This window comes from Boleophthalmus pectinirostris, unplaced genomic scaffold (assembly GCF_026225935.1).
Source record: "Boleophthalmus pectinirostris isolate CB_2022bp ecotype Guang Dong unplaced genomic scaffold, ASM2622593v1 HiC_scaffold_16, whole genome shotgun sequence".
Lineage (NCBI taxonomy): Eukaryota > Metazoa > Chordata > Actinopteri > Gobiiformes > Gobiidae > Boleophthalmus > Boleophthalmus pectinirostris.
The window spans coordinates 18,270,535-18,292,458 of record NW_026571095.1 but is presented as its reverse complement, the minus strand read 5'-3'; the positions used below and the strand labels follow the sequence as shown (position 1 = coordinate 18,292,458).

At 41.5% G+C, this 21,924-nt stretch overlaps 1 protein-coding gene across 1 annotated transcript in view; it reads right to left on the bottom strand.

Annotated features, from left to right (window-relative positions):
- Positions 1 to 21,924, bottom strand: part of LOC110170370 (uncharacterized) — a 186,422-nt gene that overhangs the window by 84,654 nt on the left and 79,844 nt on the right. The window contains exon 4 of the mRNA XM_055151955.1: positions 11,450 to 11,744. Coding sequence (XP_055007930.1) covers positions 11,450 to 11,744 — 295 coding nt within the window. The remainder of the gene's footprint in view (positions 1 to 11,449; positions 11,745 to 21,924) is intronic.

Sequence of the window (21,924 nt, the reverse complement as noted above, 5' to 3'; positions counted from 1 at the left end):
AGGTAGTGAAATATGCTGCCGAAAATGGTAATCGAGCAGCAGAAGGAAAATTTGGAGTGAGCAAGAAACTTGTAAGGAGGGACTGGCAGAAAGCGAGCATGAAGCGGACAGCTTCATGGGAACTGAGAGGGTGCGTTATGCAACTTTCCTGGAAGTCATTGGTTGGATTGACAAAGCTTGGACTTCAGTGACAACCGAAACCATCCTGTCGGGATTCAGAAAGGCTGGAATAATTTTAACTGGAACTGATGCTGAGTCTGATAACAGCTACGGAGGAGGAACCGGTGTTCCATTTACTTCCGGAGGTCACAGAGTTGATGAAGAATTCAATGGATTTAGTGATTTGGAGTGAGATCGAGAGTTTGGTAAACTTATGTTCTGTTGTTTCTGCTATAGTTATCTGAATAACTGTTCATATGTTACGTTAACATATTAACGTCTATTCAGCTTGTTGTTCTCTATTCTATTGTTATTATTATAACTTGCCTTTCAAGATGTAATGTCAGTTCCTGGTCTCTGATTTTATAAAATAAATTTCCCCCAAAAAGTGTGACTTATAGTCCGGTGTGACTTCTAGTTTGGTAAATACGGTAGATCAGAAAAAAAGTGTGATATGGGCCCTTGAAACAGACTCTAACAAGTATTACACATAATAATGACAGTTCCCACAGCCATTCTGACATGTGCAGAATAGAATAGTAATGAATATATATTTCTAGTTTCTTTAAGGAAAATGCATTATGGACTAGTTACCGGTAGTCTACATCAATATTTCACAGTCTGTTTTTAAACCCAAAAACTATGTCAAAAATATTTACCCACCTAGAAAATTTCACAGTGTCTAGGTGAGAGCAATTCTTATTGATTTAAAAAAAAAAACAGGAGTGATCCACAACATAGACTCTTTTTAGGAGGGCACAGAGCAGTTTAGATGGAGATTCAAGCACTTTTTGTCCATCCAGGCTGTTTCTGAGAGGCACTCACAACTGTGCCCAGAATCCACAGTTATTGTCCCTGTGACATCTGATAGTGGCCCAGGATTCTCTCTTCTTTGCACCTCAACCCCCTGTGTCACCTCGCCACTCGTTACACTGTGCTTGTCTTACATTGCACGCTATGTTCCCATTATCCCGCTAGTATCACTGCTTAAAGTCAATGGCATAAAAGCGTCACTTTAAAGTATGCCTTCTACTTTTTATTCTGTAACACCTGCATAAATGTCTTAAAGAGTCAAACCCGCATTATATTATAAAGCACTCCTATAAATATATGCTTGTTCTATTGCTTTATGATGCTATTGTGTGCAGCACTCGGAAATGGGCTACATAAAGAAAGTGGTTGGAATTGGATGTGTTTTCTAATTTTATATATTTTCAATTGCCTTTAAAGGATTTCACTGTTTACTTTTACACAAAGTGACTTATTTCACTCCCTTTTCACATTTGTAACATATTGGCATTTTTATTATAGAGTTCAGCCTAAGGATAAGTATGTGTTTGGGTGTGTTATTTAGGTTGCAGTAAAAAAAGTAATCAGAGCTAGAATCATTATCAAGGCACGGTGAGGCACCAAAACCAGTGGTGCAAATGTTCCTGCCAATTCATTAACAAGCAGCCAATGGTTTTGTAACTTGCATCTCGTCCTTATTTAGGTTGGTTGCTTACTGCCAATTTGAGTTACTGAAGTCCCATTTACTGTTACTGGCACATCACGCTAACAACTCTGAGATGTAGCATTGAGGTACCGAGGAAGCATTAGAAAATAAGACACTCAAACATATATTGTTTATAATCTACAAGGGTACAGAACTATGCCACTTTTTTAACCACTTGTCTCAGTGGAAAAGTTACCAGTGAGATCTGTGGACAGTCAATGCAGAAGCAGCTCGTAGAATTCATGTTATTAAAGGTATGTTAAGCAATAAAAACATATACAATTTATTGTGGAAAATACAGGTTGAAGCAAGTTGCCAGACTGCCCACCAGAATTACATGATGCACTTAAAAAAAAAAAGAATTGAATTAGAATTTCCTTGATCTTGCTGAAGGGGCATAGCATCCATAAATAAAGAACTCCTTATTGAGCAAGGAAAACATTGTTACGCCTTTAATTTACTCAAGACTAATTTGCTTGAATACATCCGACAATATCTCAACTACAGGTCAAATCAGGTCCCACATATAGACAACTGGATGCACTATTTTAAAGGCAGGCCACACTTTTCCTAATGAGCCAGAGAGAAGCGCTCTGTGGTGCAGTGGAGTCACTGCGCTGCATCATGTCCTACACTGATGGAATAGTAATACACTGCTACAACAGCCCACACAGCAGCTCTTCTTTAAATTGTGAGTGCATTTTTACATATGAACGAATTCAAGTACAACACTGGTGGAAGTATTGAATGTTTATAGTACCCAAGTAAACGTACTGCTACATGGCTAAACATGAGTAAAACTATAAAGTACTACTCAATAGGGAGGCACCGATACCATGTTTTTGACAACCGATATGAATACGAGTATAATAATTTCTGTACTTGCCAGAGTATCGGTACTGATACTTTAACACCTATGAACATACACTGAGTCCGTTTACATGCACATCAGTATCCTAGTTATTAGCCATATCCTGGTTAGGGCAGTATTTGGGATATACTGGTTACATGCACGCTGAAAAACCGGAATACTCCCTGTGTGCATGATCAAATGTCATATCCAGGTTTCTTGACATAATCTTACAAATGTGCAAGCACAAAAATGATATATTTAATAAACAAGGAAAAATACAAACAGAATATTATAATGTGTTTAACGCAGCTTTGCGCAGATTTGTTTATGTTTTACAGGAACGAAACTTAAAACCACATGGCTCATTTGCATAAAAAACAGCTTGTTCCTTGTGTCCTGATCATGGATCTATGCTCCTGATGCGGTCAGCTTCTGTGAGACTAAGGGACACATGTGTTCTCTCTGTGACAGAGGATGTGCTGCTGATGGTGAGTCTGTTATGTGCGTATATCACGTATGTGTTAAATTTTTCAGTCAGATCATACGTGTGCAGGTCATGCACGTGCAGGTCGTACGTGTGCAGGTTGTATGTGTGCAGCGCAGCTCTTTATTTAACTCATGTACAGTCACTTTATTTATGTCGTCTCAGATGTGATGAAAAGACTGAAAGGTGTAAATATTTCTCATAAGACTCGAGCAGTTACTAGTTACTATGGGAATATCCTTGCTACAGTATCCCAGTTTCTCATAACCAGAATACTGGCTTATTTGGGATGCTGAAACTGGGAAACTGCATAATGTGTTGTGTAATAGTGGTATAGGTGCATGGTATCAACAAATGTTTAACGAGTACAAGTACAAGTATATTAAGAAAGCATTGGGCTGATACCTGATACCAGTATCGGTATTGGTGCTTTTCTGTTACACAAAGTATTATGTTTTTCATCAGTCTTTTACAGAAAGCAACAAAGAAATTAAAGCTGAAACAAGTTCTAGTCAAGTGCAGGAGATGTAGTTCCATATTTGTGGCTATAAAGAGTGGCACATACAGTGGTCAGATGTTAAAGGCAGCTATAAAATGGCTAGAATTATATTCAGTCACAAGTAGATGTTTAGAAATAATCTACTCAATAATCTACTCAATTACAGTAATGCAAGTATTTACTTTGGACCTCTGCAAATAAAATACAATGTGAAGGTACAAACTATGTTGTAAATTCATTAGTTTGAGGCATTTAGGTCATGGCATTAATATAATAATAAGCAGTGCTCTTAGACTGGTGTGTAATTACAGGCTGTGAAATTAGCTGCATATGTACATAGCTCAGTAATGGTCACAGGTATTTAATCAAAGAACAGAGGCTGCCCATACATCCTACAACCACACAGTCTGACAGTGTTATTAGAGATGAACCATTAATCTATGGCATAACAGAGCCGGCACAGGATTGCATTTAAATCCTATTTTGATGAGCATTTTATTCTGCTGTTCTGGAAAAGAGGCTGCTGCCACTGTAAAACAGCCAAGTCCAGGCATGAGATTTTTCTCAGTCCAGTCCCAGCGCCTGGAAACAGATGCAATTTCATGCCAAAAAGTGGAATCATAAAATGAGGAGACTTCTTATAAATCTGCTTTTCTTGTTAGAAGAAAAGTCAATTTTTAAAGACAGATGTGATTACTATACCAATCTATTGATAACAATAGCCTAGGTTGGACAAGGTTGTACTTCATTTTATATATTAAAGCCATTTGCTTCATAAATCCCAGACCATTCCATTCCATTCCATTTTCTTCCGCTTATCCGGAGCCGGGTCGCGGAGGCAGCAGTCTAAGCAGGGACTCCCAGACCTCCCTTTCCACACACACTTCCTCCAGCTCTTCTGGGGGGACCCCAAGGCGTTCCCAGGCCAGCCGAGAAACATAGTCCCTCCAGCGTGTCCTGGGTCTTCCCCGGGGCCTCCTCCCAGTGGGACATGCCCAGAACACCTCCCGAGGGAGGCGTCCAGGAGGCATCCGGAAAAGATGCCCGAGCCACCTCAACTGGCTCCTCTCAACGTGAAGGAGCAGCGGCTCTACTCCGAGCTCCTCCCGTGTGACTGAGCTCCTCACCCTATCTCTAAGGGAGCGCCCAGCCACCCTGCGGAGGAAACTCATTTCAGCCGCTTGTATCCGCGATCTTGTCCTTTCGGTCATTACCCAGAGCTCATGACCATAGGTGAGGGTGGGAACGAAGACTGACCGGTAAATCAAGAGTTTTGCCTTTCGGCTCAGCTCTCTCTTCACCACAACAGTCCGATACAGCGACCGCATCACTGCTGAAGCTGCACCTATCCGCCTGTCAATCTCACGCTCCATCCTCCCCTCACTCGTGAACAAGATCCCGAGATACTTGAACTCCTCCACTTGGGGCAGGGCCTCTCCACCCACCCGGAGAGGGCAAGCCACCTTTTTCCGGTCGAGAACCATGGCCTCGGATTTGGAGGAGCTGATCTTCATCCCAGCCGCTTCACACTCGGCTGCAAACCGCCCCAGTGCACATTGCAGGTCCTGGTTCGATGAAGCCAACAGGACAACATCATCTGCAAACAGCAGAGATGAAATCCTGTGGTCCCCGAACCGGACCCCCTCCGGCCCCTGACTGCATCTAGAAATTCTGTCCATAAAAACAATGAACAGAACCGGTGACAAAGGGCAGCCCTGGCAGAGTCCAACATGCACCGGGAACAGGTCTGACTTACTGCCGGCAATGCGAACACAGCTCCTGCTCCGGTCATACAGGGACCGGACAGCCCTTAGCAAAGGGCCCCGAACCCCATACTCCCGGAGCACCCCCCACAGGACACCACGAGGGACACGGTCGAATGCCTTCTCCAAGTCCACAAAACACATGTGGACTGGTTGGGCAAACTCCCATGAACCCTCGAGCACCCGATGGAGAGTGTAGAGCTGGTCCAGTGTTCCACGGCCAGGACGAAAACCACACTGCTCCTCCTGAATCCGAGGTTCGACTATCGGGCGGATTCTCCTCTCCAGTACCCTGGCATAGACCTTACCGGGAAGGCTGAGGAGTGTGATTCCCCTGTAATTGGAACACACCCTCCGGTCCCCCTTCTCATACAGAGGGACCACCACCCCGGTTTGCCAGTCCAGAGGTACTGTCCCCGACCGCCACGCGATATTGAAGAGGCGTGTCAGCCAAGACAGCCCCACAACATCCAGAGACTTAAGATACTCAGGACGGATCTCGTCCACCCCCGGAGCCTTGCCACCAAGGAGCTTGCCAACCACCTCAGTGACTTCAGCCAGGGTGATGGACGAGTCCGCCTCTGGGTCCCCAGTCTCTGCTTCCTCCTCGGAAGACGTGACGGTGGGATTGAGGAGATCCTCAAAGTATTCTTTCCACCGTCCGACTACATCCCCAGTCGAGGTCAACAGCTCTCCCCCCGCACTGTAAACAGTGTTGGTGAAGAACTGCTTCCCCCTCCTGAGGCGCCGGACGGTTTGCCAGAATCTCTTTGAGGCCGTCCGATAGTCCTCCTCCATGGCCTCTCCGAACTCCACCCAGCTCCGAGTTTTTGCCTCTGTGACCGCACGAGCTCCCTCACGCTTGGCCCGTCGGTACCCATCAGCTGCCTCAGGAGTCCCACGAGCCAACAAGACCCGATAGGACTCCTTCTTCAGCTTGACGGCATCCCTTACTTCCGGTGTCCACCACCGGGTTCGGGGATTGCCGCCGCGACAGGCACCACAGACCTTACGCCCACAGCTACGGGCGGCCGCATTGACAATGGAGGTGGAGAACAGAGCCCACTTGGACTCCATATCTCCAACCTCCCCCGGGATCTGGGAGAAGCTCTCCCGGAGGTGTGAGTTGAAGATCCCTCTGACAGAGGGTTCCGCCAGACGTTCCCAACAGACCCTCACGACACGCTTGGGTCTGCCAGGTCTTTCCGGCTTCCTCCACCGCCAGCGGATCCAACTCACCACCAGGTGGTGATCGGTTGACAGCTCAGCCCCTCTCTTCACCCGAGTGTCCAAGACACGCGGCCGGAGGTCAGATGACACGACGACAAAGTCGACCTCCGGCCTAGGGTGTCCTGGTGCCACGTGCACTTATGGACACCCTTGTGCTCGAACATGGTGTTTGTTATGGACAAACTGTGACTAGCACAGAAGTCCAATAACAGAACACCACTCGGGTTCAGATCAGGGAGGCCGTTCCTCCCAATCACCCCTCTCCAGGTGTCACTGGCGTTGCCCACGTGGGCGTTGAAGTCCCCAAGTAGAACAACGGAGTCCCCAGTTGGTGCACTGTCTAGTACCACTCCCAGGGACTCCAAGAAGGCCAGGGTACTCTGCACTGCTGTTCGGCCCGTAGGCCGACACCACAGTGAGATACCTGTCCCCGACCCGAAGGCGCAGGGACGCGACCCTCTCGTTCACTGGGGTGAACTCCAACACGTGGCGGCTGAGCTGTGGGGCTATAAGCAAGCCCACACCAGCTCGCCGCCGCTCCCCGCAGGCAACACCAGAAAAATGGAGGGTCCAACCCCTCTCGAGAGGTTGGGTACCAGAGCCCAAGCTGTGCGTGGAGGTGAGGCCGACTATATCTAGCCGGTACCTCTCAACCTCCCGCACAAGCTCAGGCTCCTTCCCCCCCAGTGAGGTGACGTTCCACGTCCCTACAGCCAGGTTCTGTGTCCGTGGACTAGGTTGCCGGGATCCCTGACCCCGACCTCTGCCTAGTTCACAGCGCACCCGACCCCTATGAAACCCTCTGCGGGTGGTGAGCCCACAGGAGGGCGGGCCCACGTCGTCCCTTCGGGCTGAGCCCGGCCGGGCCCCGTGGGCAAAGGCCCGGCCACCAGGCGCTCGCTTTCGAGCCCCAACCCCAGGCCTGGCTCCAGGGTGGGGCCCCGGCTGCGCCATACCGGGCGACGTCACGGTCCTTGTTTTTAAACTATTCATAGAGGTTCTATGAACTGCTCTTAGTCTGCCCCGTCACCTAGGACCTGTTTGCCATGGGAGACCCTACCAGGGGCATAATGCCCCGGGCAACATAGCTCCTAGGATCATTCGGGTACACAAACTCCCCCACCACGATAAGGTGGCAGTTCAAGGGGACCATCCCCCAAAAATCATTTTTGTCTACCATCATCATCGTCTTCATATAACAGTATATTAGTACTCTGGGACTGTGGTCCTTGCTAGTGAAAAAACATCTGAAATTGAATTATAATGATATATGCAAATTCTAGGAAAATTCTGGGGCGACACATAACATATAATATGGAGAGGTGGTAGACACAGAAAAGTTACATAATTCAATGCTAATTGGAAGATATAAGATGTGGTAAGGTACAGTATCTGGCCTATATAAAACAGTATACATGCCCTTGACTATGGGCCAATTTTAGCTTAAGTCAAGCCCCTTTTTGAACTGCATCAGTGTGTGCAAAGGGCATCCAGGATTCCCTAGACTGATATGACGAGGACACCAGGCTAGATCGAAAGAGATAAGAATAGACAGGTTTTTGTTTTTTTGTTTTTTTCAGCTTCTTTTGTAGAGTTTGCTCACATACAAAGGCTAATTGTAATCCTCCAAGTGGTCTTGTTAACAAAGCGTATGGACATGCATCATTATGTGGTACATTCATTAAACAGAGGCCAGGTTAATTTGTGTTTTTACATAATTAAGTTTCAGTAAATGGACTGATTTAGGAATGGCCAAAGGCATAAAATGATGCTCGTCTTGAATACAATTATCAAGTGGCACCATGAAATTAGGCAGTGAGTACAAAAATAATCATTCATCTTTTGGTAAGTAGATAAATTTAAAATTGTGTTGATAGTTAGTGGGGAGGTACAGTATTAATTTATGTTTTATAAGTATTCAGGTCAATACTATTTCAAATAAAAAAATACACAAAAATTGTTTATTATATTTTATAACGTTATTACGTTAGGCAGCACAGTGGCTGAGTGGCCAGCACTTTCACTAGATTTTCTCCATCAACCTTAAAACACAGTGTAATCCTCCAGCTATGTAATCTGAAGACTGGTTCCTACTGCTCCTGATTGGTTTCCCTGAGTCACTGAAGTATGGGTTTTTTTATGGATTAATAAAGACTACAAATAAATATTAGTGTTGTCAAACTACTAAAACATTTATCAGATCAATCACACTTTTGACATATGACTAATCATGATTAGTCACATTGAGCTCTGACTTAAATTTTGCAATTTAAACTTTCTAATGTGAAGCATTTTTAAACTTTCTCTCTTTTTTATTTACAAAAATATCTATTATTTACTTATTCCACAAATCAAAATTAATTATTTTAAAGCCCATCTGGCTCTAACTTAAGTCTAGAATTTGCATTTAATTTGTGTGAACATATGTTCCAGGTTAAATTTTTATTATTCAAATTGGCTCTTGTGATTTCTAAGACATATTAGGCTGTTGTTACCTCATCCTAAGGGCTGTGTTTTGTTTGTCACTGTCTACAACTCCTTAAGTTCAAAATGCAAGTTAACAGCTACCTTTTACATTTTGTTCATTAGAGATCGACAATGGCATGGCTGAAATTTTCAAAATGATTCTAGTGAAGGTGTGTAGAGTTCAAAAACAGCCTAAACTCCACCTAAATGCAGGGTTGCAGGGTTTTTGTCTAAAACCTCTGCCTTAATCCCAAAATCTGATAGGTTAAAGACCTCCACAACTCATCATAAACTCTGGGAACTACTCTGCATCCAACTTTATAATGATCATTTTAAAATAAGATCAAAGAAAGTGGCAAAAACATGTAACATTTCTGTATAACTGCAAATGTTATGGATAAGAGTGGCTCCAGTCTAAAAAGTGAGGTTTTGAACTGGATGTTTTGATTTTGGATGAAAAGACCCTCCTCGATTTCCCCATAAATAACTGCAGCCTGGTTTGACACCAGTGTTTGTGTATAATAGCACAGTAAAGCGTCCAAAGTGCAGCAGGATTTTACCGCCATTTAAAAATTCATTTTACCTAAAAAGCCTGTGCACAAAACGGTAATAGAGTGTGAAAGGCATCCAGGCAGCAACAGCGTGTCGTGAGATGGCTGAGGTGCCGGAGCTGTCAAAATCCATACAGACATTAATATGCAGTAGATTTCACATTTTAGCGCTAGTAACCAGGGGAAATGCACATATTAGCTGATTGTATCAATTTATAGTTATAATACTGAGCAAAACCCAAATACTTTAAATGAAACGTGGCAGCATGTAAATCCAACAATGACTAAAATAATTTAAATTGTAATAATAGATGTAATTGTGCTCATGAACAAGTTCATATTTTAGCATATACTTCAAGTGCAATGTTATTACAAAGTGACACAATTAAAATACAGTTTAAATGAATGTTTTAATTTATTAGTTTCATTTCCAGAGTAAGAGTCAAAATGTACAGCTTTAAATAAAATGAGATGGAAGATTTTAATTAAAGTTGTTATTGTAGTACGACATTGAGCAACTGTTCATTGGCAAAGTAGGGAAAAAGGTATTACGAAACATTATGGATTAGACTCAACAGGAAAGTAATGCATAGATGTAAAACCACTTTTCAATGTAAATTAGACCGTTTTATGGGATTTCTTAAAAATTTCTTAGACATAAACTATATAGAGGTAAGATATTTTCTCTTTGGACTATCTGTTTTGTTTTGAATACAAATTTAGCATATTTTTTGTTTGTTAAGGCTTCGGACTGGCCCAAAGAGCTTGCTTACTTATAACCCATTTAAACATATATAATACTTATGAATTACGTATTTTTATGTTGTTGCATCAGTAGCTTTATCAGTAGTTGGGGCTCAGAAGCATTCTACACAAAAAACATTGGGGTTGAATTGGCAACCTAAATATAACTTTTATTGTAAGTTGTTGTACAGGTCAACTTGTATGCGTATATATTATTTGTAGTACATCCTACAGCATATATTTTTCATAGTATCAGTCTTTCTTGCTGCTGGGCAAAATGCCTGCAGACCATTCGACCCCATGCAATAGACATAATAAAAGCTAGTGTGTGTCTGTGATCAACAGGGACATCCATCATTGGGCCGTGACAGGCCTGAATGCTGCTGGTACTAGAGTCTGATTAGACAGGCGAGACACAGCTGTACACCACTCTCTCTGGAGGTAACTCCTTATCTATTGAAATAATGTTTTTTAACCAATAACTGTGATTGCACCAGTGATTCAGGCCAGGTTTGATTTGTGCTGCTGTCTCTGCACAGCTCGTGTCCATGAATGTTTGATAGTGTTTCTGCTGGTGCACTTGTGTGTAAAGGTTATTGGTCAAACTGTGACAACAGAGTGTCCATGTGGGCTCTCTGCTGAGATCAGGAAACAGCTCAGTCACTGCTCTGAGCCGGATCAGGGCAGACGGCTGTGAGGAGTTTATTTAGGGCTTGTACTACGAGTGGACCACAGTTCCCATGTAAAAACTATTTCAGCAGTTTAGTGGATACCATTTCAATGATAAATATGTTCCTTTAAGTTTCTCTTCATTTTTAAAAAAGTATTGAAGTTGTTTTTATTTGAGAATCCATCACATAATATATGTGGAAAAGAATGCAAGCACTTTTATGTTCATACTGTTATAAATGAGCAACTTTTATGTGTAATACAATTTAATCTGAAAAGAAATGAATTTGGTTTACATATTATGGGTGTACCAAAAGTTTTTAAGAATTATAATAACAATATTAGAATGTATTTTATAAGTTTATTGTTTTGTGATACTGTACATTGTGAAGTACACTTAAGTTTACTACTAACGTTTCTACCTTGTGGATACAGTTGAGTTTCAAGAACAAAACAAAAATCATATGTTCAAAGCAAACATAAATTACTTTGATACTTGAACAATGTTTTATTCATGTGAATGACTGTTGCCTTACCTATATTTTCCATCTCGGGCACAGTGGCGATGTAGGGACCCTGATCAAACACAGGCGGGTTGTCGTTGATGTCCTGCACCCTGATGATGAACTGGGACGAGGGCTCCAAGGCACGGTCCGTCTGTCTGTCGGTTGCCGTGGCGATGAGGCGGTACTCGTCCTTCTCCTCGCGGTCCAGTGGTTTGGTCACGTGGATGTTCCCAGTCTTCTCGTCAATCACAAAGACAGAGCCCGCCCCCTCGCCTCTCAGCACATATTTAGTGCGTCCATCATTCCTGTCCATGTCCGTGTGCAGCTGTGTGAGCGATGGAGTGGGGACACAGGGACCACAGCCACAGGACAAGAGAAATGTGGAGAAACATACAAAGAAAAGAGGAGAGTTAAAAATGTACTTTGTATTTTGAGACAAGCAGTGAAGACAAAACAAGCAGATTATCTAAGTCCTCATGCATCCAGGACATAATGAATTTAAACAGAAAGCACACAAAAGAAGAGTGCACAATGCCTTTCACACACTTCCTCTCATTGTGATGGCTGTTCCTGAAGCACAGCGGTTATGAAGGGGGATCTTTCTAATCTCTATTATATCCAGAACACATGCTCCTCGCCTCACTCCAAAGCCTTTTTACTTTACAGCTGCTGTATAGGAGGAGGACTTACTCGTCTGCATGCATACACTGCACAGGGTGTTTAATGAAAGCACCAAATCAAAGGTATAATGAACAGAGGGCCAATCAATTATTCTGTAACTAATAGGTGTGTATGAGGCAGAGAGTATGAGGGCGCTTGGTGCTGGGACATGCTTTATTGATCCAGGCCAGTGTGGAGCCTTATTGGATGAGTGCCTGGCGGGACAGCAGAGCAGCAGAGCGGCCCGTGTCCTCTCAAGCAGATAGAAGTAATATCACACACTCCTCTGTGTCCTCAGACAGTGACTGCAGCAGGACGCACTCACCGCATCAAGATTCAATCTCATTACCCCACACTGACGTGAAGCGAATGGCAAGGGTGTCCGAAAAAAGAGCCCTAAATTAGCCCTTCTCAAGAAAAAGTGTGACATTGTGACTTGAGACTGCACAGCGATGCCTTTAACTGAGGGAGCATTGTTGCATGGCAACAGCTAAGCACATTTGCTAAATGAAATGAGAATGGATACTGTGAATTGAAATGTTCATTTACTTTGAAGATAGTAATTTTTCAAAGAAGGAAATAGCTGGGCTTCCAGGGGGTAAATGATCTGAAGTTGAAAAGGTTGTTTGGAGCTATGAAAGCAGAGATTCAAAAGCCAAAATTATAATATAATGTCAAAAGGTGAAAAAGAGAGAGCATTTTTCATGACCACTTAAAGACCACTTAGAGAAATACACATTAAAAAATACATTCAGAGAAATCAAAAAGAAAAATCTACAGAATATCAGTCTTTAAGTACATACTATACGTGTAGTGTGCTAGAGTCTTTCCCTGAAAACTCCAAACAACTGTGCCCTCATAACCCTTACATTTACATAAGCAAAGTGGCTGTGGTCAGCTCCCAGCTAAATGTCTTAAACTGCTTCAGAGGCACAACTTTCATTTGCATGTTAATGAAAGCATTTATTAGAGCATTTCATTCTAAATAGCTGTGGCTAAGTACAGTTTTCTGCTTTCCTTGAATTGAACACTAACTTTAGATTTTCTTTATCCCTCAGGGTTTAGCCTGCAAGTTGAGTGTAATGACTTTAACATGGCCCAATGCCCTGGAGTGTGGGACTATGCAGTGTATCAATCAGCTGGACAGTTCACTGCACATCCCAACATAGAAAGCCCAAAATACATCACAGAAAATTCAATACAATTGTCGAGTATACACTATATAGTTAATGACAATCAAATAAAAACCTCATACATACAGTTCAAGGGCATTTTCTGTTTTGTTTTATTTGTTCCATGGTCAAAACATGCTGTTGTTATAACATGTGTAATTTATTTATGATGACAAAGAGTGCTCCCATTGCTTGGGTCAATTATTACACACATGTCCCAGAATCTGCTTCTATCAATTATATTCACAGATGAGGACGCACAGGGTCAAGTTGAAAGTGTTTACATCTCTACTCGCCTCCAACACTACGCCCGGCTCTCACACAGCGCCATCTTGGTCTCGAGGCCATTCGGGGCCAATTGACCCAAACATGCGGCTGGTCAGGACCACCTGGGGAGTCGGGTTCCACAGTCTCATTAACCAAAAGCCATTAACAATCAAAGTCTTAACGGCCTCGCGGCTTAACGAGAGGACTTAACGAGCGTCCTAATGAAGCCCGGGCCATCATTACCACAGTGAGCGCTGGTGTGGCTGATTGAAAGCACCGCTCAGGGCTATTCCGCAACAGGACGGTCCCGCCTTAGGAAACCAAATCCATTTAAGCAAGACTTCTCACCCATATCTGCCCCCTCTGAAGATTAAAGAGGACGGGTGAAGGGAAGAAGCACTTGAACTGTTATGGATATTTCATAGGCAAAGGTGGTTCAACTTTGGAATATCTCTCGGCCACCTGTCAGGCAAAGCTATTTAAATAAAATTCAAACATAATATAATTTATCACAGCTGTTTAGCCTGAATAATACAAAATCGCATAACTCCTACACTTCATACCCCGTGATATGCCATCTAATACTTCAAGAGCAAAACAATAAGAAGGCACAGGCCACAAAATCCAAATTTACCAATGTGTCACCTCTGCTTATCGAGGGGACCACTTCTATTTTCTCCCACGTGTTATGAATGCAGCGCCTGGCCTTTCCCAACTCCTAAATCTCTTCAATTACTTATATTATCATAAGGTAATATGCTTATACTCTTATACTCAATTTCACATTTTTGCAATCACCATAAATCACCAAACGATGAGGAAAACCGTTCTGTGCCAACCTCTAAATCACTGGAATAACACCACGCACACAATTTCACATTTCTGCCGCTCAATAAATCATGAAAACACCCTATGAAAAGTGTTTTTTCACACTCATACATTAGGCTAATGAACGTGACTGTTTCTCCCACTGCCAATTCAGCATGTGTGGCCCCAAACAACAAACTCCACAGCAAAAAAGACAGGGAAAAATGGGAAACTGAATGCAATGATGTACAAATTTGAACTGATTTAAAGGGGCAACCTGTCTTACAAAAATGTTAACAGAACACAATAAATAGCTAGATGGCTAGATAAGGTACATCTGTAGTTTCAATGTCAGAATAACAGTGAGGCCAATTAAAAAGTAGTGGGGATGTAAGGCTGTATCAAGTGCACAAATGAATGTTTCAGCAGGACAGGTACTTTCTTACTGCTTTGTACTGAAAAAATATGGATAGACCTATATAAGGTATCAGTACTCACAGACTGGTATCGAGAATTTAAAAAATGTGTATCATTTTTTATTCTTTATTTTGATAACTAATCTTCGTCAGGTTCACATAAAACACAATTGCATTTATAAGTACATTATAAAAGAATTTAAACGTTTTATATTTGTTGAGCAGTTTAACAGTGCTTTGTTAAGATCGTGACCAACAGTGTTTTGTGTTTAGGTTTACTTTTTATTTATAAAGGTTGCACAGTGTGAAATCATGAACAAAAAGAACTGACCCACAAATATACAGAGGTAGGGCATGCCCCATGAGGATTTTGACACCAATATCCAGGTTCAACTCTTACAAAACCAAGCATTCTTCAAGAGCTGAGCAGTGTACAGGTTTTGGCCTATCCCCAAATCACCACTACAAGGAAACGTGAAACTACTTCATCTGCTGTGTGGCAACTTCAAAAGACTCCCAAGACGCGAAGACAAGTGGAAATCCAACAGACCACTCCAAACTTCACAACCGCATAGACGAGAGAAGGGAGCTGGGAGTTAGCCAGCTCTTTTATATCAGTCAGGATCCAGCAGGGCAGGGGTGAGGGGGTCAGCCAATCGATTTGGAGCAGCCCCACAAAATTCACTGAAATCTCAGAAGCATGACCAGGGGAATATAGAAGTGGAATGAATTTGGAAGTAAGTTCAGATAAACATGAACAGAGGGTATGTTTTGTACCAAACTTAAAGGTGGCATATGCTGTTTGCATTCAGTGACCATGCAAAAGATTATGACCACTGCTGTTTGAACATTTTAACTCTATTTTGGTGATATTCTGATATATATATGTAAAAGTGCTGGTACCTGGTTCAACATTAGCCTCTCTTATGTGTGAGAGAGAGGTGTGATGTCTCGAGGTCGCCTTGTGGCCTGGCTAGAGCTGCTCTTGGCACTTCCATTGTGGCAAGTGGACAGAGCTGAGACGTGACTGAGAATAAGTGTGAGTGTGTGTGTGTGTGTCCTGCAGAGCTGACCCAGAGAGAGGGGGGACATTTGAAAAGGAGCCAGGGAGGTCTAGAACAGTTCACAGAGCACTACACAAAGCTCAGGCCAAGAACTTCACAGGGACCAATAATTAAAGTCAACAGGGTCTGCGGACTGCACCGTGATCGACTCTATCAACACGGTCGCGCTGTTCTCCATCTGGATATGCTCATCACATATGGACCAGGGTCCACAGGGTCCATAGGGCATAGCAACATGTGGTGCTTCTTTGTAATCTAGATATCTGAGAGCAAAACACAAGGACACTCAGTCAGTCAACAATGAAGACTTTGCTTTGATTAGAACTAAAGCAGTACTACAGTCCAGGACACCATCAATGCATCATCAAGTAACAATCACTTTCATGTTGTGACAGATGTTATTTCAGTGCATGTTTCTCAGCCCTGCCTCCTCTGCCAAAACTTTACCAACTCACAGTAGCATCATCTTCTATGATGATCACTGAGAAAGATAAATGATCTGACAGGATAAGTTGTTGAACACAAGTTTAAGATAGCTTCTCCCAAGATGCTCAGTCAGAAGGTTCAGAAGAAACACATGCTGAAGCCACAGGAGGTAGGAAATCTCAAATCCCACTCATAGAACATAGCTTGACTGAAAGAAAACGGTTACCTGATTTGATTCATGTAAATTTATCCTCTAGCATACATGAAGTCAGTATATTAAACCTCTCTGATAAACTAACTTTCCTAAGAGGTAATCATATTCTCCTTACCGCATCTTTAAGTAGTAAGGAGACTCTTTAAGAGCTGTTCATAAACACACATAAATGCTAAAAGGGCATTACTTGCCTGTGTAATCTGAAGAGACATGCAGAGCAAAACACCTTTCTATTTTACAAAAAGTCTCAAACACAAACTCCCACTTCACGAGGAGAAGAAACGCAACGTCCTCTGAGGAGCATTTGTGCACGCTCAAGACCCCTTTGTAATGTGACAACTTCAGAAACACGTCTCAACTTTCAATCAGAACTATTCTCCCAGCACGATTTAAGTGGAGAGGATGAAGGGATGTGTGAGGAAGTGTGCTATGAAGGAAAATGTCACACAGTCAGTGGTAGAGGAAGGACAGATGTCAAAAGTGTATTTTTAAGGGGCAAAAAGTTACAAAAGTTTAACTATGACATACTACACCACACACAACATAGTATTAGTATTTACAAGTTATACAAGAAGTAAACGTTCAGATTCAACAATGTATGAATGACCAATGTATGCAAAATATATAAAATAATAAGGTAAAGTAGCCTATAGTGAATGTCGCCATAGATTTGACAGATTTCTTCCCAAGAGTCTAGTCCAGATGTTGAAGCAGGGTCTTCTCACAGGATTTATCTGGAGGGTTAGCCTAATGCTTTAGATTCATGGAGGAAACCAGGGCACAAAATAAATTTTGTATTCATATTTCATGATCATATTTGCAGTAAAGATATATAAGCAAAATACAATAAAAATACACATTTCTGGTAATTATTTTCCACTACACCCTGAAAATGGTCAGCACCAGGCACTTTTCCATTCGTCTATATTGGCACTTTGAATGCACAGAGGTTGGGAGTGTTAATTGTTTAGCATTGATCCAGGATTGATTGTGAATTGGAAATTGGTTAATGTGTTGGTGATCCACTTGAGGCATGCACATGTTGTTCTGTTCTTGTTTGATGTAATTCCAGCTGTCTCCAGAGGGCACATTGTGTGGCCTTCATCTCTTATTCATCATTATTAGACTTTTCCGTTCTGCCACAGCTGAAGTCTAATATATCTCACCACAATATCCCCTCCTCCACTATAGTATGCATTATTCAGGACAAAACGGAGCTGTTAGCCTCCAAGTATGCAAATCCTTCTTTTGATTATCATAATCAGCTGATGCGAGAAAGGCAGAGGGATTGTCTGTGTGCTTGTATGTGTTTTATTGCTTTAGCGATCCACTCTGTCGGAGGGTGGACTTCAACATCATATTTTTAGCCATGGGACAGGCTCGGGAAAGGCCACTGGAGGCTTAACTCAGTGCTGTACGTTTAAAGGGCAAATCGCCCACATATATGCCAGCGTATGCCAGCTCCAGAAGAATGGCTTTTACCAGTGCAAACCCCGTGTGAGTATGAGGGGAGTGTGTGTAAGGACATCAGGCAGCTTAGGTCTCAGCTCTGATAAGGTTAGTGTATCCATTACACTGACCAAACATAAACCAAAGCTATTTAACCTTTGTTACATACTGTGTAGAGCTACAACATAAAAAATAATGTCACTTTCTCGACAGTATTTTCTCCCTCATGCAAAATATGGTACTTCTGTTTTGGCAAGCAAATAATTATTCATTTTGACTTGTCACACAACAGATGTCTGTGTGTAATAATACGTTTTTCAAAATCCTCCAATTATTTTGGGGAGAAGCGTGTTGGTCTAGTTAGAACAGTGAAAAACATAATTACCCATCATCATACAATACGAAATGCAGCTTTAAAGATTTCCCATGGATAGCACTGTAGTCTAAGATAAACGTCTACAGTGTCTAGCATTAAGAACAAGTTTTATGTAAAAGAATAAGAAGTTTGAATCAGGTTAAAGGAGAAAAAAATATTTCTCAGGGCTCGAATTTAGGGATGAGGTTAAAGTTGGTCCTCTAGCACAAAAGATGTGGGCACATTCGAACAAAACAACAAGGTTGATGTGACAGAAAAGAAAGAAGTCTGTTTATTGGAAATTAAGTATTTTATCTGTTTTCTGTCTCTGCAACCATTCAGTCCTCACTCTATACACACAAACAGCCGCTGTGCCCCTGGGTAAGACACTTAACCCCCATTGCCCACTTCACAGATAGTGTCAGGAAGGACATCTGGCTTAAAACTTGCAGCTGGTTCACCTTGCAAACTCAGACAAAAAAGTGAGCAGACAAGAAAAAAAAAAAAAAAAACTATCTTTGTCTGCATCTCATGTGGTTATTTCACTATTTCACCAAGGTTCAGTCTCTATATAAATACTCATTAAATCATTTAGTGCCCTTTGAACAAGGATCACTCCCAAAGGTTTTTATAAATGTAGATGCATTAACAGTTATGGCATATAAGCATAAATAATGTAAATCAGCCTTCCATAATATATAGGACCAGCCAAGTAGTCATTGGCTTTATTTCCAGTTCATTATTAACTGTTCACATTTGAATTATTTATTAGCATTCAATTACTCCTGATTTCTTTGCAGAACGACAGCTCGTCCATTACAAAAATTACATAATGCACCTTTAAATGTTTCCGAGGAGTCATTGCACCAATGCCCAATATCTGTAATGTCCTTTTTGGCTCACAATCATGCATAGAATTTAATCCCTGAATTTGGTACAAGTCAGATAATTTGATGTTAATGTCTATGGTAGGGGGCACTATAGTGTTCACTTTTCATATACTTTATACTACATAATACTTTGTATTATAATCAGACCAAAATCATGCATTAGTGATTCAAATTTCAGCATGATCGGACTAAGCCTGTGTGTGTAATAATTTTTTAACAATTTTTGGGGGATTCTTTGCACCCCTCCTGGCCAACCATGAAAAATGCATCATGTCTGTAATAGACTTTTTTGCTTGTAATCATGCATGGAATTTAATCCCTGAATTTGGTACTAATCTGATATTGTTGACGTTTCATGTCTATGCTAGGGGTGCTACAGTGTTCATTTTTATTAGATTTCAAATTTCATTACATTCAGGCCTGGATCACACAATTGTGATTTGAATTTGAGCTCTCTAGGACAATGCCTGTGGCCATGACAGGTTACCGAAGAAAAGGGAAATGAACCTGTTTTCGCCTGTAAACTACGGGCAAACCGTAAAGAGTATCCCAAAACCTTCTGATAATTTTTGTGAGTTCATGCCTGTAGATGTGACATGTCAAATCTAAGCTCATTTGGACCAAACACTTGAATCTTTTTGCACACACGCAAGTCAAAACGGTGGAATTTTTGAACCAATATGGCCGACTTCGTGTTCGTCATAGAGGCATGCTCCAATTCATCTTTTGGCTTGTCTCATTGTTCTCTATCAAACCCAAAATTGCCCAAATTTCACTTGCCTGCGACTTTGGGCATTGTCGCAATGCCCATTTTATCAAATTTTTCGCCGGACCGGTCGATCTGATACCCAGTTTGGGGTCTTTTTGTCGACATTCAGGGGGTCAAAATTGCGATCTTTTGCAAGGAAAAATAATAACAGAGCGTAAGAAACCCACGAAGAACAATAGCCCTAGCCAGTTCCTATGTTACTGGCTAGCACAAAATATTAAATCTGATACCAGTACCTTAACAATACCTGCTTTTCTAAAGCGATACCAGAGTGATTCTTTTTTCTGTGCCTGTATTTTTTCAACATTTCAATCTTTGAAATGCATTAAAATCTCTGTTTTAAACATACTTAGTGCTGTATGTCTGTTCAATTAGAACTCAAAATAAATGTGCAAACAAATGAACCAGAGCTGCACAGTTGAAGTTTCATATTTGTTTTCCCCATACATGCACTTCATATCAGGCATGTTTCTGTTTTGATAACTTTATGGTTTTACCACATGGGGCAGACTCTGACGATGACAACTATGGAGAACATTACGTGGACTCATTCGGCTGCAGACACACACTCCACACTGTATACTACTATTATATTATTATATTAGCCTTCGTTTGCTATGTCTTGATAACAAATATTCTTTTTCTTCTATACTACAGTATATGCCACTTAGAAACACAGATACCACACATTGACCCCTATCTCACAAAAAGCTTTACATGAATTCAAATTTTTCAGGAACAAATATTTTTAGCCCCAAATGCTGTACTTTACTACATATAATACATAATAGTATTTCAGGAGACAAAGAATAAAAATAACTAAAATGACCCTGTGTCTGCTGCTTCAAGACCTAGAACATGCTGTGCCTCTCTGCTCTGTCTTTTGCTCCTTGTGATAGTTTTCCCTCCATCTCTGCCTCCTCTCCCATTAGGTGTCACCTTTCTCTCCTGCCCTCTTGCAGCAGGGGGCTTCTCTTTCTGATGCCCCCTTCTCTCTGTGCCCGAAACCGCCACAGCACCATCAGGCCCCCATTAATCTCATCTGATGCAGTGCACATGCCTCCCTTGAGAATCAGTCTTAATTATCAAAATATGTAAAAGTGCATATAACAGGTTAGACAACTACTTTCACTAGAACATAATTAAAATTATTATTTTTCATATATATCTGTTGTGAAGATTGTATCATTATCATCAAATCTGGTCCGCACACAGACAAACAAATAAGGTACATCATCTTTCTCTGTAGAGGCTCATATGCCAGTGAGTCCACATACTAGAAAAGTATTGCAGTGAGATAGGGTTGATTTGAGTGTTCCAATAATATAATACAATTTTACTTGCTGGTTGGTCATGGGTAGCAGGTGTGACGAATGTAGAAGTAATTCTATCAACGTCAAGCAACCATAATATTAATAAGGGCTAAAACTTGTCTAAATGACCCAACAGACTAATAAAAACACATGTCAAGACCTTTATTTTGTTAAATGAAGGTTTAAACACAAAAATGCCTTCATTGTGTCCAAATTGTCCCTGCATGGATTTGGATGCTTGGATGGAGTTTTTGTTGTTGATGACATAAGTAGAGGTATTCAGTTTCTACTAGAATTAACTGCTATTTCCTGTATTTTCTACTTTTTTTCTTTTTTTTTTTTACACTTGACTGATGTAAAACTAATTAAATATTTACAGTAGGTACTATCACACCAAAACAAGTAATAATTAGAAAAACCTGAAATCCACTCATGTACAGTTTGAGGATTGGAAGCAATAAACCATAAAATTAATATTTCTGGCTAAGTTTGATGGCTAATTTTTACAATTTAGTCTGGCCTGAAGGTAGAAACAAAGGGCATTTGCGTGTCAGTGCAATAACAATGGCGATCTGGCCTGCGGTGCTGGAAACTGCAAACATTAAAAACACCCAGAAGAGAATGGAGTCAAGTGTCAGCTCATTTAGATGGAAATACTTCTCTTATCTGAGAGTATGTTTTTTGCATTATATTCTCCTTAGTT